At 43.9% G+C, this 13,136-nt stretch overlaps 1 protein-coding gene across 1 annotated transcript; it reads right to left on the bottom strand.

The window, feature by feature from the left end:
- Positions 1-2,137: 2,137 nt before the first annotated feature.
- Positions 2,138-11,745, bottom strand: LYSMD2 (LysM domain containing 2). Its single transcript, XM_056500069.1, has 3 exons — positions 11,398-11,745; positions 8,879-9,216; positions 2,138-2,918 (listed from the first exon to the last, which is right to left on the bottom strand). The coding sequence occupies exons 1-3, from the start codon at positions 11,593-11,595 to the stop codon at positions 2,867-2,869; spliced, it is 588 nt and encodes a 195-aa protein (XP_056356044.1). The 5' UTR covers positions 11,596-11,745; the 3' UTR covers positions 2,138-2,866.
- Between the last annotated feature and the right edge of the window lie 1,391 nt (positions 11,746-13,136).

Genomic DNA, 13,136 nt, shown 5'->3' with positions numbered 1-13,136 from the left:
TAGTGCACTTGAAAAAACAAAAAAGGAGAAACTGTCCTTCCCCAATGCCTACTTTAAAAAAGACCCCAAATTTCCTTCTCCTGTCAATATGATAAGTACTATAAGAATAATTTAAATTTTCATTGGAAGTTAGTTTCTTACTTTGTCCTCTCACGAGTCTGGTACTAAAAGGCAGATGTCATCAACCAGTGACCAGTGATTATGAACAGTGTTTGGTGATATTTGTAAAGTTCTCAGTTTTGCAAAATAACTTAAGAAAACAAAAACCCAACAATGGGTATGACCTGATTGTATTTCAGAGTATGCACATTCTTGAACTTGTTCTGTGCTTACCCTGCTGCTGTGCATCCCTGGAGGTGCACATAGAGATAACTGGAGCAGCTTGATGAATAGCTAAGAACAGAGCAAGCTTCTGACAGATAGACCAGAAACCACAGCTACAGATCCTCAAACTAAATTCACTTTCCACCCTGCACAAGCGCACTAAACTTGTTACTTGAATGCTTCAAATATATGGTACATGGAATGAACATCCATCAGTACATCACACCTTTCAGAACCAGGCAGTGAAACACAGCCAGCCTGATGAATCACCCTGCATTCCTAAAGGGCTGTGACTTACTCGAAATAAAATCAAACCCAGTGACGCAAGTTCCAACCTGCACCACAGATCAGTCCTTATTTTGCAGGAACACTTGGAGCACATTAGGATTTGACATGCACTGCTGTGTGTTTAGCCATAATTAGTAAATCATAGTGCTTGCTTTCTTCCTGGTGAGAGAGGTATTTTCAACAACTGCACATCTCTATCTTAAAACTGACAAAAATCCCTTTCTGTGTTGTTTCTTTCTCTGCTGGATCCTTCAGACCCTTCACTTCTAAATTATCACTGAAAATGTAATAAGTACAATATATATGGTATTCACCTTTTGAGCTTTTCTAATAGACTATTGTTTCTGATACTGTACTTTATTAAACACTTTACTACAAGCTACATTAGTGTGCTGCTTTTGGCTGGGGTAGAGTTTATTTTCTCCACAGTTGCCAATATAGGGCTATGTTTTGGATCTGTGCTGGAAACACAAGCATGTTGATAACACAGGGATGTTTTATTTCCTGCTGAGCAGAGCTTGCCCAGAGCCATCTTTCCTGCTCCTCAGCCCAGCCCTGAGGGGGCTGGGAGTGCACCAGAAGCTGGGAGGGCCCCAGGCAGGACAGCAGATCCCAGCTGACCCAGGGGATGTCCCATGTGGTGGCGTGCTCGGTGTGTAAAGCTGGGCAGGAGGAGGAAGGGAGCAGGGTGTTCAGAGGGACAATGTTTGTTTTCCCAAATAACCATTACTTACAGTGGAGCCCTGCTTTTTTGGAGATGGCAGAACACCTGCCTGCACATGGGAAGTGCTGAATGAATTGCTAAAACTAATTCACCAGTCTTTTCAAGAAAAAACAGAACTTCTTCCTGACTCTAAGCTTTTTCTGTTCTTGTTAATTTGTGTGTCACTGCAGACCTTTTTAGGACAAGCTAGAGTTGATTTGAATGAGCCTGCTGGCTCTGAGTTCCTGCCAGCTCTAGGGAAATACCAATTCCTGCTGAGCCTTGAATTTTTATTTCTGGTTTTAGCAAATTAATGAAATTTTCCATATTATTTCCCTCTTGACATACTGCAGAAAGGTTTTGCTTCAAGGGAGGGATACCAATGAGCTAAAAGACAGGAAAGTACATCTGTTGCAGTGGGATCCAGCAAATCTTTAATGACAAGAGTTTATGGAAACATTTGAGGAGGAAATATAGGATATTTAACATGAAGTTGCTAACTTTGGGGCAACAGTGATTGCAGGCTGCACTCTGCCTCCCTGAGCTTCAGATGGGGTCCACTTGCAGAGCTGAATACTGGCAGAACAGGGAAGCCTATTCTCAGAACAGGGAAGGCTTGCCAATGTGCCTCTTATTCATCTTAACAGACTGCACAACTAGGGCAGATAGCTCTTGCAGGTCTCACTTAGGGGGGTGAGTTGTTTGGAAATGGTAAAGACATTATTTACTCTGAAATTAGTATCAAATAGCTTGTGAAACTAGACAAACCATTCTTCCCAAAAAAAGGCTAGAACCAAGCTGACTTCATTATGAACACACACATCAGTCTTTTTGTATTTTATTAAATTAAAACCACACAAAATTTAACTGCACACAAGAACGCACATCTGATATTCCAATGTCATATCTCACCTAAAAAACCTCTTGTGTAACTCGTCCCTTTTATGAGTAGAAATCCAATATGCAAACAGTTCTTCAACCAAAAAGGCTTTCACTAATCAAAACAAGCTGAATTCCCCCTTCTAGGAATACATCATAACCACACACAGACGCACACAAGATTCACAGGCAAGTTCTGCAGCCCTGAAGTAGACAAAACTTTCACAGCAAACTTGCCTATGTTTGCAGAATAAGTAAATTTCTATTACTTTCACAGTTTGTCATTTACAAGCAAACTTATTTAGTATTTTTAAATACTTAAAACAAATTTCACTTTAACAAGTATTTACAAAATCTTTACTAAAGATCAACATCCTGCATAAAGGTGACCTCAGGGATGGATATATAGTTGCTACCATGCTACAGTTTGCACAGAAGGGGTAAAAAGGCCATTGCTAGTTTTGGAAGGCTTAAACCTTTTATTGATATAGCATAAGGACATTAACCTATGGAAGGCAGAAGAGGTCATAATTTCAGTGCAATTACCCATTCATGACTTCTTTTAAGTACATCAGGAGGATGAGTCCAGAAGACTTGGGTTTTGAATTATTGACTGTTTAGTTCTGTAAGAACTGATTTCATGGAAAGTTTTCAGGCCATCACATCTGTCTTCTACTGGTGATACGAAGAAGTTGCATAGGGATCTTCCTCATTCTCCTCGTCTCTAAAAAGAAAATCATCATAATCATCAGGTCAGGAGCATACCATGTCTCAACAGTAAAACTGTAATGAAAATGCAGGTGACCAGTTTTCCTAGTGGATCACAATAGGCAATGCCAGCCTTGCCTAACAGGAATATTTGCAGTATAATACTGTAATTACACATCTCTGGAGTTCCTGAGATGTTGAGAACATAATGCTGAAAGCAAGTAAAGCTGTAAATTCAACAAGTTCAACGACATCAAAATGTATTTTAAAAAGTATTCTTGATCAAATCAATACGAAAAACTTGAAGGGTAACAAGGTGGAGGGTATGCTGGAGTTCCTGCACTGTTGCTTTTAAATTCTTCTTTTAGAAAAGTAAAGCTTAGTTAGAGGTTTGTTTCAATATTTTGAATGACAGGAGGGACAGACAGACCAAATGAAGCAAGAACAGGAGCAGTCCATCATAGCCTAGCTGTGATCTGTCTGTGTCCTGATGCTGCAAGGCCATTCCTGATGCATACTTCCCTTGCATCAATCCCATTGAGACTGATCACTTGGGTTTTCTTAGGAAAAAGCAATTGCTCTCAAGTGCTATTGTTAATGCAATAACTGGATAAAGCAAAGTAATGTTGCTTTTAAAACATCCTGAGGAAAATCAGTCTGCCTGCTGTTTACCTGACTATTGCCTTTAAAAAAAAGGGTTATGTAACCCTATTGCAGGGCAGCATCCAGTATTCAGTCAAGGATGCCAAGTTCCCCAAAGGTCACTGCTTTGCATTACTGTAGCTTTAAAGTTTTGTTCCTGAGAGTCCAACCTTAGAGCTGCTGCCAAGTTCAGTGTTCTGGTAAAAACAGAAGGACTTTACAGCTGCAGCACTTTGAAAAGATTACTTTTAATACTGTGTGCACCTTCACACAAAGGTACAACTACTCAGAGTCCAATAATCATATAAGGTAAAATATAAATATTTCAATAGCAAAACCATGAAGAATTTTTTCCTAACAAACATGATTATTTACCTACAATTTGAATTTCATATAACCCCCAAAATAGAACTGAAGAACCCTACAAACTAACCAAACAGCAGAGTAACTTGCACTTGTCTTCCCAACAGCAAAATTATCATCTTAAGCCAAATGCATGATATATCTTTTGCCTTGAAATAATCTTGCCAAAAAAATAAACCTCAAAAAAAAAAAGTTTGGGATGAAACTGGTTGTTCTTGCAGGGATGTGTGGTTACAGTAGTACTGAAAACAGATTTTCAGCCTTCCTTACAAATCAACATCTATTTCCATTAGTGATGCTACCAACCCAGTACCAAGGGTGCAGATATCTGTGTACATTTAAATAGTATCGTTCATTATATCCAGTTCTGCATCCAAAACTGCCATGGAATACTATAGTTTTAACAGCATATCATTTGCAGAAGCTTTCCATGATCCGTGGCATGACAGTAAAGTAAGAAAGCAAATAACTCATGTTTAGTCAAAAAAGCATTAAACCACTTATAAATTCTCTGAAGACATTTTAAAGCTTTTTTCAGAATTTATATCTATCAACATACCAAGCTTGTAAGACTGGACTGCAGGATTGTAAAATTCAACCACAGCAACTTGGCCAAAGCTAAATATTTCAAAAAGTTCATTCTGAAGATCAGACATATGCCCTTCTGGAGCAATGGGTGTGGAGCCATATGTGCAGAACTTAGCTGCAAATAGCAGTCTCCTGCTAGTTTGTGTGAGGATGAAGGAGAATTTCTTTATTTGCAGAGCTTAGACTCCAGTGGGGGAGAAACTTACTTTATATGCTCTACACTGGAAATTGCTTTGTACTACTTAGTTTTGTTATGTTTCCCGTTTTAGGAGAATAAAATGTGGCAGAGCTACAGCAAAAAGACCTTCCTTCTAATCAAAGGCTGCTAGAATCAGATTTTCAGTCATTCTTCTTGAAAACCTTAGAGGAATACCTTCCATCCTGACATGGCAACAACTATGTGGATCTTAGAACCACACACACCAAGTACAAGTTTGTTCTGATGCCTTAAAAACAAGCTGAGCTTTATATAAAATAAAATTATATAGCAGTAGCTCTGGTCTTTCAGCCACAAGCACCACCATGGCAGTGTGTGTATGTTTAATGACCAAACAATTTACTTCACTTTTAAGATGCTTAAAATAGCAAAGTGGTAAGTCACAGCAACATCCTCCTTCAGGGGATGGAAAAGGAACTGCACAGCATTACAACACTCTGTACTGCTGTCTGTTCCTGTTTACTGTCACTGCTTTGCCCACTGGGTTACAGGAACTGAAAGAAGTCTCCTATAAGCTATGGTGTGCATCAGGCCACAAATAACCACTTCTGTAAGAGCAAGGACATCTGACTGTGAGCAAGTACACTCAAATGCTTGGAATGCTTCTAGAATGCACCATTAAACAAGGCAGCAATCTGAGTGGTTAGTTTTGGGATGTCTGAAAGGATTCTCCACAGACAGCGTCCTTTGAGGCATCTCTTTTCTCAGCTGAGAGCCAATGAGGGTGAAAAATTACTGCACAAATGATCTCAATTAGTTATGAGTTTTGAAGGCTTCAAGACCATACTCTTTCCTAGGTTAAGGTCAAGGCAAGTGAGCAGATGACAGTACAAGGTTCTAATCCTGTGCTGACACCAGGTATATTGGCTTGAATCACCATCACTGATTAGAAAGGCTCTGTTCAGTCAGGTTTTCAAAGTTAGACACTCCAAGGCAAATGAAGAAAGATGTGACCTGTTCCAGAAGCACAGTATATGGTTTAAAGTCTATCTTAAGGACTCTATATAAAGAACTTGCATTAGTTTCTCAAACTATCACAATTGCTTTTATCCCATATGTGGATAAAACTAATAATGAGTATTCTTCCCTAATATACAAATACGTGAGTTAATAACATACACTACAGACAACTGTATTAATCCCTTTGCATTTCTTTTGGCTTACTATAAAAATATTGCTCAAAACAAAAAGGCTTTATTGCCTTGAGCTGCATCTTAGGTGAATATGCACAATGAATGATTCATTACCTCATGATTTCTTGTTCAGTGAAACTCTAGTAAAGTAATATTACATGTAGATCTAGCCATGTGCTTACATAAACTCTAATAGTGAAAGGCAGATGGCACAAACTGAATGGATCACATTCTATAACCTTTTATGCTCATCTGCTTGCACAGCTATTATAGTTTAATATCTAGTCTAAATCTGTAACTATGTGCTCCCTAATTTTTCTACTTTTAACTTTATTCCTTGAAGAGCACTTAAGGGAGTGACTCCAAGAGTTCTGATTAAACAATATAATTCACTCTAAGCTGCCTCTGTAGCACAGGGCAGTTTCTGACCAAGAAACTTCTGTGTGTGGTTTAATCCAAATCAGTGCATATGAGCACATGCATTCTTGGCAACTTAAAGGAGGCTAAAGTAAAGAGCAATTTAGTCAATGTGGTTCTCACCATCTGTCAAATCAGGCTCATGGTATAGTGAGAAGTTATGACTCTTTAGGTTCATGAACTGATAGTCTGCTTCTGCTTGCAGTTTTGTGAGTTCCAATGTCCTTTTTGGTGGCAATGGATTAACTCCAGGTGCTCCTTTGTTACTCTCAAGCAGGCACAGAAGTACTCAGCAGTGTTGGCACATCAAATTCAAAACAGGCCTTGACAAGGCAACCTGAATACAGGCCAGAGCAGCTGGAAACAGCACTCTAATTTCATAAATGGTTTTCACTCTAAGAATAGAAAACTTGCATATTCATGAGGTTGGTTTATTAACATTGCTGTCCAATTTCCAAAGGCTTCCTGCTCCAAGCCAGGGACACGAAAGAACTGGGCAGGAAGAACAGGTGCCTTCTGGGGAGCTGCTGGAGCACAGTAAGGAATGTTGCCACCTTCCAGTCTGGACCCAGATAAACCATTGATGGTACACAACTGAAAAGTATCTCCAAGGTTTTTGGCAATGGTCTCTCTCTATTCCTGTTCTCTGCAGTCTTTGGTCCTTCACCCCTTCCTGCCAGACTGGAAAGGAGTCTGGGTCTGTCCTTTCCAACTGAGCTGGAGAGGACAAGGCAAGGGTGAGTTTTGTGAGCCTCACCTGAAAGCCAGGGGCAGTGATGTAGAAGGAAGCATTATGAAGACAATCATATGCACAGGAAGCTATTTTTCTTCAGAAGCTTTGGGCAACATCCTGCTCAGCAGACTGCCTGCAGCTCTGTACTTCGTGCTTCCTGTAACATCCTGACCAATAAAAATCTGCTGTATGCATAATTAACAGAATCACCTGCTAAATCTGAACAAGTGGGAAAATAACTCATCCTCCTGTATACCTTATTTCTTGGGAGGTATTTCCTGGGTGGAAGTCCCTACTTCCCAATTGTAACTGAAGCAGTATAGGAAATGAGTATTAGTGGCAGCACTGTACTATTTGTGCAGTGTCACTTCTACTCTATTGGCTCTGCTCATGCTGCAAAAAGGTCTAAGTGAATTTCCTTCTTTAAATTAGCATGTTATTTTGTTGAAGAGATGTTAAAATAACTGCCTTCCTCTGGCAGGGACTGTGGTTTCCTGTTATGCAGTTTAACTGCTGGGTCAACACCTAATCAGGGACAAGTACATACATCTAATGATCTGAAAGTCAGCAGCAGCACATTTTGATAGGTGATCTACATTGCTTCAAATATAACAATGGAAGTGGATGACTTTGCACAGAGAAGGTTCTGAGTTCCAACAGCTCTTTTTCTTTCTGTGCACCTAACTCAAAAGAAAGTAACTGGCAAGTGTGATAAGATGTGAAAGCATTCCAGCTTTCCCTGAGACTCTAAACCAGTGTTCTAGCAATGAAGAGTTGTATGTAGGGATATTGCTCCAAAGGAGGCTTATCCAATAGTTAAATATACTGTTCTCCTTCAAACTTTTGTCTACTGAATTAAGTTTTAAGGTTACTGAAATAATTTCTTAGTTTAAAGAAACTATGTGATTCTACACTCAATAAATTTGGTCCTGAAAGGTTATCTTCTGCTTGCCCTCAAAATCAGAGTATGTGAAGTGAACCAAGATGGTGGATGAAATTTTGCATTGAACAAATATGCAAAAGCAAAGCATTTATCTGCAGGTATAACTTCTCTCCAGCTCTCTGGAAAGAGAAGCAGTAGCAGTCCCCCACAGTCATACCTTTCATTGTGAGAACAACCACCTCAGCATCCCCCATTGAGGGGATTTCTGCAGGGAATAAACAGGCAGACAGCCAGCCCAAGAGACTGATTGTGAACAAGTGAGGAAGCTTGTCCCAAGGACACGGAAAACAAACATTGCTGAAGTCCACCCTTGCTCTAAGTCCTTCTCTCCATAGGATACCTATATATATGAGGGGATATGGGCCACTATTGTGGCACAGAGGTCAGAAAGTACTGCTTTTTCTATGAGTAATAATGTGGGAGCTCCTGGATGTGGAAATACTGAAGTCTGCACAGATGGATCCACAACAGGGGAGACTGCATATAGAAAGGAGACAGGAAAGCCTAATTGAAACTGTCATGGAGAATATTTACATAATGAGGCAATTTGGGACAGAAGAATAATAGAATCATGCCTTGCTGTACACAATCAGCTTCCTTACAGGCCTTTGGTTAGCACTCTACCAAAAACTATGCTTTTGCTTAAATAGTTGCTTGCACAGCAAGACTGTGAAATCTTGGAGAATCCTGGCCTTCTGGCTTTTATGAAATAGTATTTGTATTCTCTAAACAATCTTGTGAGGCAGCCTTTCTAACTGCCATAGCAAGGCACCTGCTAATGCTGTGCTTTGAATGTATATGCTGCATGAGAATAGCAGGCACTTGCTGTTGACAAATAAAAGCCCCAGATGCTGTCTGAGACCCCACAAAGAGGGGTCAGCTTAGACTACAATGCCTTCAGGCTGAGATTAAGATGCTTAACACCAAAAGCAGCATTTACCTGACACTGTCATCTTTTAGTTTTCTGGCTGCTTGTTTGGATAACTTAATCTGCAAGTCCAGTCTCTGTAGGAAATCTTTGGCAGATAATTCTTCTGGTGCAGTGGGCTGATTGTCAGACTCTTGAGGACTGGGAGAAGAACTACTTTCTTCCTGAGCTGCCACAAGTCCTTCATCACAAGAAGGGGAGCTGTCAACAGTTTCGTTCTCAGGAGACTCCAGTGAATTAAGTCCATTGAACAGTAATGGTTTCTCTGATATAACTGGAATATTCAGGGTTTTCCTCAGAAATATACAGTCATTAGTGAACAGTTTATTTGCCCTCTTTATTTGCTCCATCTGAAAAAAAAGATAGAAAAAATAAAAGTTATTAGGTTTTGGCAAAGTACAAAGCACTAACTTTCTGATGTAGTATACAACCTTTAGTTAAAATAAACCTATGCTTTCTTTGCAGCAGCAGTTACTTAGGGAAGAATTTGTTTGCATTCAAAGTGATTTTAGAGTGTTCTGTTTCAGCCTTGCTAACATCCCAGCTTTATGTGCATTTGACTCCACAGTACTGCTTTTTCCAAAGTCTTGCACTACCTAAAGATGCTTTCCTTGAATAGTCTTGCAGTCTCTATGCAGGCTTACAGGAACAACCTGCCAAAGAATAAAAATTCTATTACAGAAGTATTGTTGATTTGGATTTATAATATAATAAGGCTCAGAACTGCTAGCAGCTCCTGTAGGTGAGCTGTCTGGTAAAAATGATGCAGAATCCAAACAAGGGGGATAAAGCTAGCATGAGGATTTGACCTGTTGGTGCAGATGGCTAACATGGTGAAATACTTAGATATAATAATCTAATTTGAAAACTGAATAGCTAATATCCAGTGTCATAAGTAAGAAAAGATCACTACTCTTCCAGCTCCTAAAGCTTGGAAACCATTTTAAGTAAGGCTCAAAGAGTATAAGGGTACAAGTTCTCTCCCAAGCTGAGCCCCATCTGAAGGGCATAAAGGAAACTTTACCTGAAACAGTCATGAGACTTCTCATGACCCTAGTGTAAATGTCAGTTAAAATCTCTGTAAGTTGTGTCTTGATGGGCATAAAAAAGTTTAAAATACTAACTGGAGATTTTCTGTAAAAATACAATACAGAAGCTGAAAGCTGAGATCCTACTGCAGGGGAGTGGGAAGGTGATGCTTCAAAGGTGATAAATAATGCACTGCACTGCTATTCTCTCTCCTATTTCACTGTAACTCTACCTCTGGTTGTTTCTTCCTCAAACACCAGTTCATAGCATTTGGAAGTCTGTACCTCTGCAGCGAGCATTAGTGAAAAGTAAACTACTTGTTCCTAAAAAGAACATCCCTCAGCCCTGAGCAGGCTGCTTTGTATGTGCAATGTAACTCCTACAACTCATTGTACATTCAGAGGTGTACGCAGAGCAGATTCAACAAGTTTTCTTTTTTTAGTACTAGTAAGACTGACTAGCCTGTTAGCTACAAATCTATCATAGTGAAAGACCAAAAGCTTCAGCACGTTTAATGTTTTAACTGAAGTTGTAAAGTGGTGCTGAACTAATTAATTAAAACTACTTTTACTGACAATGAAGTATAGTCCTCATCCTTCTCCCCTCAAAAGGAATATTGCACTTGCACTGAACCATAAATTGGCTGAACCATAAACATGAATTCCCAGTGTTAATTCAGTCAAAAGGAAAACACAACAAATGCAAGTTGTAAAGATAATAGACAGCATCTCGGGAAGGGGGTGAAGGGCAGAGGATGAGGCCAAACAAAGCAGACTGATGCCTCTCCCCCAGCATGGTATTTTATCTATCTTGAATTGTCTATGCCAAGTCATGCAGAGGCAGAACTGGACAGGATGTCTCTGGCTACAAATTGACTCCCACTGAGGAAAACCACAGGGAAAACTTCTAAAACCAGTCATACTGGAGGCAATGGCAGCCAAAGATAATTCTGATGTTTCCATTACAACTCGCACTTCCAGCCAAGAATACATGATGCAGGAAGCAAACAGAAGGACTCTAGAGGAAATCTGTCCTTGTCATTGTGTGAGCACACAACAGTCTGCGTTTTGCTAAAAGCAAACGTGTTTGCATACGTTCCTACCCTGGGCTGAAACCCATGAAAACATAAACACAATGGCTGATTTTGCTGAGCTTGTCATTGCTCTGAGGGGCATTTCATGTCTGTTTAACCTCCCTAAACTGCACAGTCCACAATGATGCAGCTCTGGCTTCTTAAGCAGAACACTTATTAACTCAAATAACCAATTAGATGCTGGATAAAAGCCGCCAGGCTGCGGAGGCGGTGCCGGCCCAGGGCAGCTGTGGCTGCCCCATCTCTGTGATGTTCAAGGCCAGGCTGGATGGAGCTCCGAGCACCCCGGTCCAGTGGAAGGTGTCCCTGCCCACGGCAGGGCTTTGGAACGATCTTTAAGGTCTCTTCCAAGGCAGGCCGCTCTCCGGCTCTGCGCGCCGCTCCCGGCCCGCGGGCGCTGCTCCCTTACCGTGACGCCGTACTTGAGGGCGATGCCCTGCAGCGTGTCCCCGGCGCTCAGCCGGTGCTCCACGTAGCGCTCGGCCAGCGGCGCGGCCACGCTGGCCGTGCTGCCGTACGAGCGGGCCTTGGTGCGGGCGAGCCGCTGCGACAGCTCGGCCTCCGACTCGTGCCCGCCCGGCGGCTCCTGGCGCAGCGCCTCGGCCATGCTGCCGCCGCTCAGCGCCCGCGGCCCCGCGCCGCCGCCCCGGGCCCTGCTCCGGGCATCGCCCCGGCCCCGCCACCGGCACCGCGCCGGACACGGGCCCGGCCCCGGCGGAAGCCCCGGCTCGGCCCGGCAGCCCCGCCCGGCGCCACAGGCCGCATGCGCGGGGAGCGCCCGCCCCGCTCCGCCGGGCCGAGCGGCGGGGCCGGCCAGACGGAACCGGGCTGGGCAGAACCGGGCTGGGCAGAACCGGGCCGGGCAGAACCGGGCCGGGCAGAACCGGACCGGCAGAACCGGGCTGGGCAGAACCGGGCTGGGCAGAGCCGGGCTGGGCAGAGCCGGGCCGGAGAATGGGGCTGGGCAGGGCAGAGCCGGGCCGGGCAGAGCCGGGCCGGGCAGAACCGGGCTGGGCAGAACCGGACCGGGCAGAACCGGGCCGGGCAGAACCGGACCGGCAGAGCCGGGCCGGGCAGAGCCGGGCCGGGCAGAGCCGGGCCGGCAGAGCCGGGCCGGCAGAACCGGGCTGGGCAGAGCCGGGCTGGGCAGAGCCGGGCCGGCAGAACCGGGCTGGGCAGAGCCGGGCTGGGCAGAGCCGGGCCGAGCAGAGCCGGGCCGGGCAGAGCCGGGCCGGGCAGAGCCGGGCCGGGCAGAACCGGACCGGCAGAACCGGGCCGGGCAGAGCCGGGCCGGGCAGAGCCGGGCCGGGCAGAACCGGGCCGGGCAGAGCCGGGCTGGGCAGAGCCGGGCCGGGCAGGGCCGGGCTGGGCAGAACCGGACCGGGCAGAACCGGGCCGGCAGAACCGGGCCGGGCAGAGCCGGGCCGGGCAGAGCCGGGCCGGAGGCGGGCCGTGCCCAGCCCTCAGCTCGGAGGCAGGGCGCTGCTCCGAGCCCACTCTGCAGCAGCCGGCACTGAGTGCCCTTGGCTGGTGCGGCTCCAGCCCGATTCCCAGCTGGAGGCTCAGGAGTGCGGCCCGTCGAAGAGAGCGTAAAAAGGAGTGACTTCGGGCATAAGTGCACAAATATGAAAGTCTAATTATGCCGGATTTATTGAAACAGTAGGACATGGGGAAATTTGTTCGAGGAAAATAACTTGTGTCTTAGAATCATAGAATCCCTAATTTGGTTTGGGCTGGAAGGGATCTTAAAGATCTCCAGTTCCATCCTTTCTGCCATGGGCAGGGACACTTTCCGCTAGACCACGTTGATCAAAGCCCCTTCCAGCCTGGCATTGAACATCTCCAGGGATGGAGCATCTGGGAATCTGTTCCAATGCCTCACTATTCTCACAGGAAATAATTCCCTAATATCCAAACCTATGTCCTTACAGTATGAACCCCATTGTGCTGTCACTACATGCTCTTGGCAGATAGTCTTCCTCTTTAAGTTCCCTTCATGTACTAGAATACCATGTTACATTAAAATGAATTGTAATAACAATGTTTTAAGTGAGTATTTCTCACCAAGAAATCTTGGAAAGCTGATCCATTACTGCTGAACTGGAGCTTTCTAACAAAAACTGTCACAAATAGATGGTGCACGTGTGT

Source organism: Oenanthe melanoleuca, chromosome 10 (genome assembly GCF_029582105.1).
Source record: "Oenanthe melanoleuca isolate GR-GAL-2019-014 chromosome 10, OMel1.0, whole genome shotgun sequence".
Lineage (NCBI taxonomy): Eukaryota > Metazoa > Chordata > Aves > Passeriformes > Muscicapidae > Oenanthe > Oenanthe melanoleuca.
Note: the sequence above shows the minus strand (reverse complement) of the source record. Positions and strands in the feature narration are given on the sequence as shown.

Bases quoted from the DNA above. Each gene is read 5' to 3' on its own strand.
- LYSMD2 (XM_056500069.1), bottom strand. From the start codon at position 11,595: ATGGCCGAGGCGCTGCGCCAGGAGCCGCCGGGCGGGCACGAGTCGGAG. The intron at 9,217-11,397 runs GTAAGGGAGCAG...CTTTTTTTTCAG, and splicing joins CCCTCAAGTACGGCGTCACG to ATGGAGCAAATAAAGAGGGC. The intron at 2,919-8,878 runs GTAAATGCTGCT...TTTTCTTTTTAG, and splicing joins CTAAAAGATGACAGTGTCAG to AGACGAGGAGAATGAGGAAG.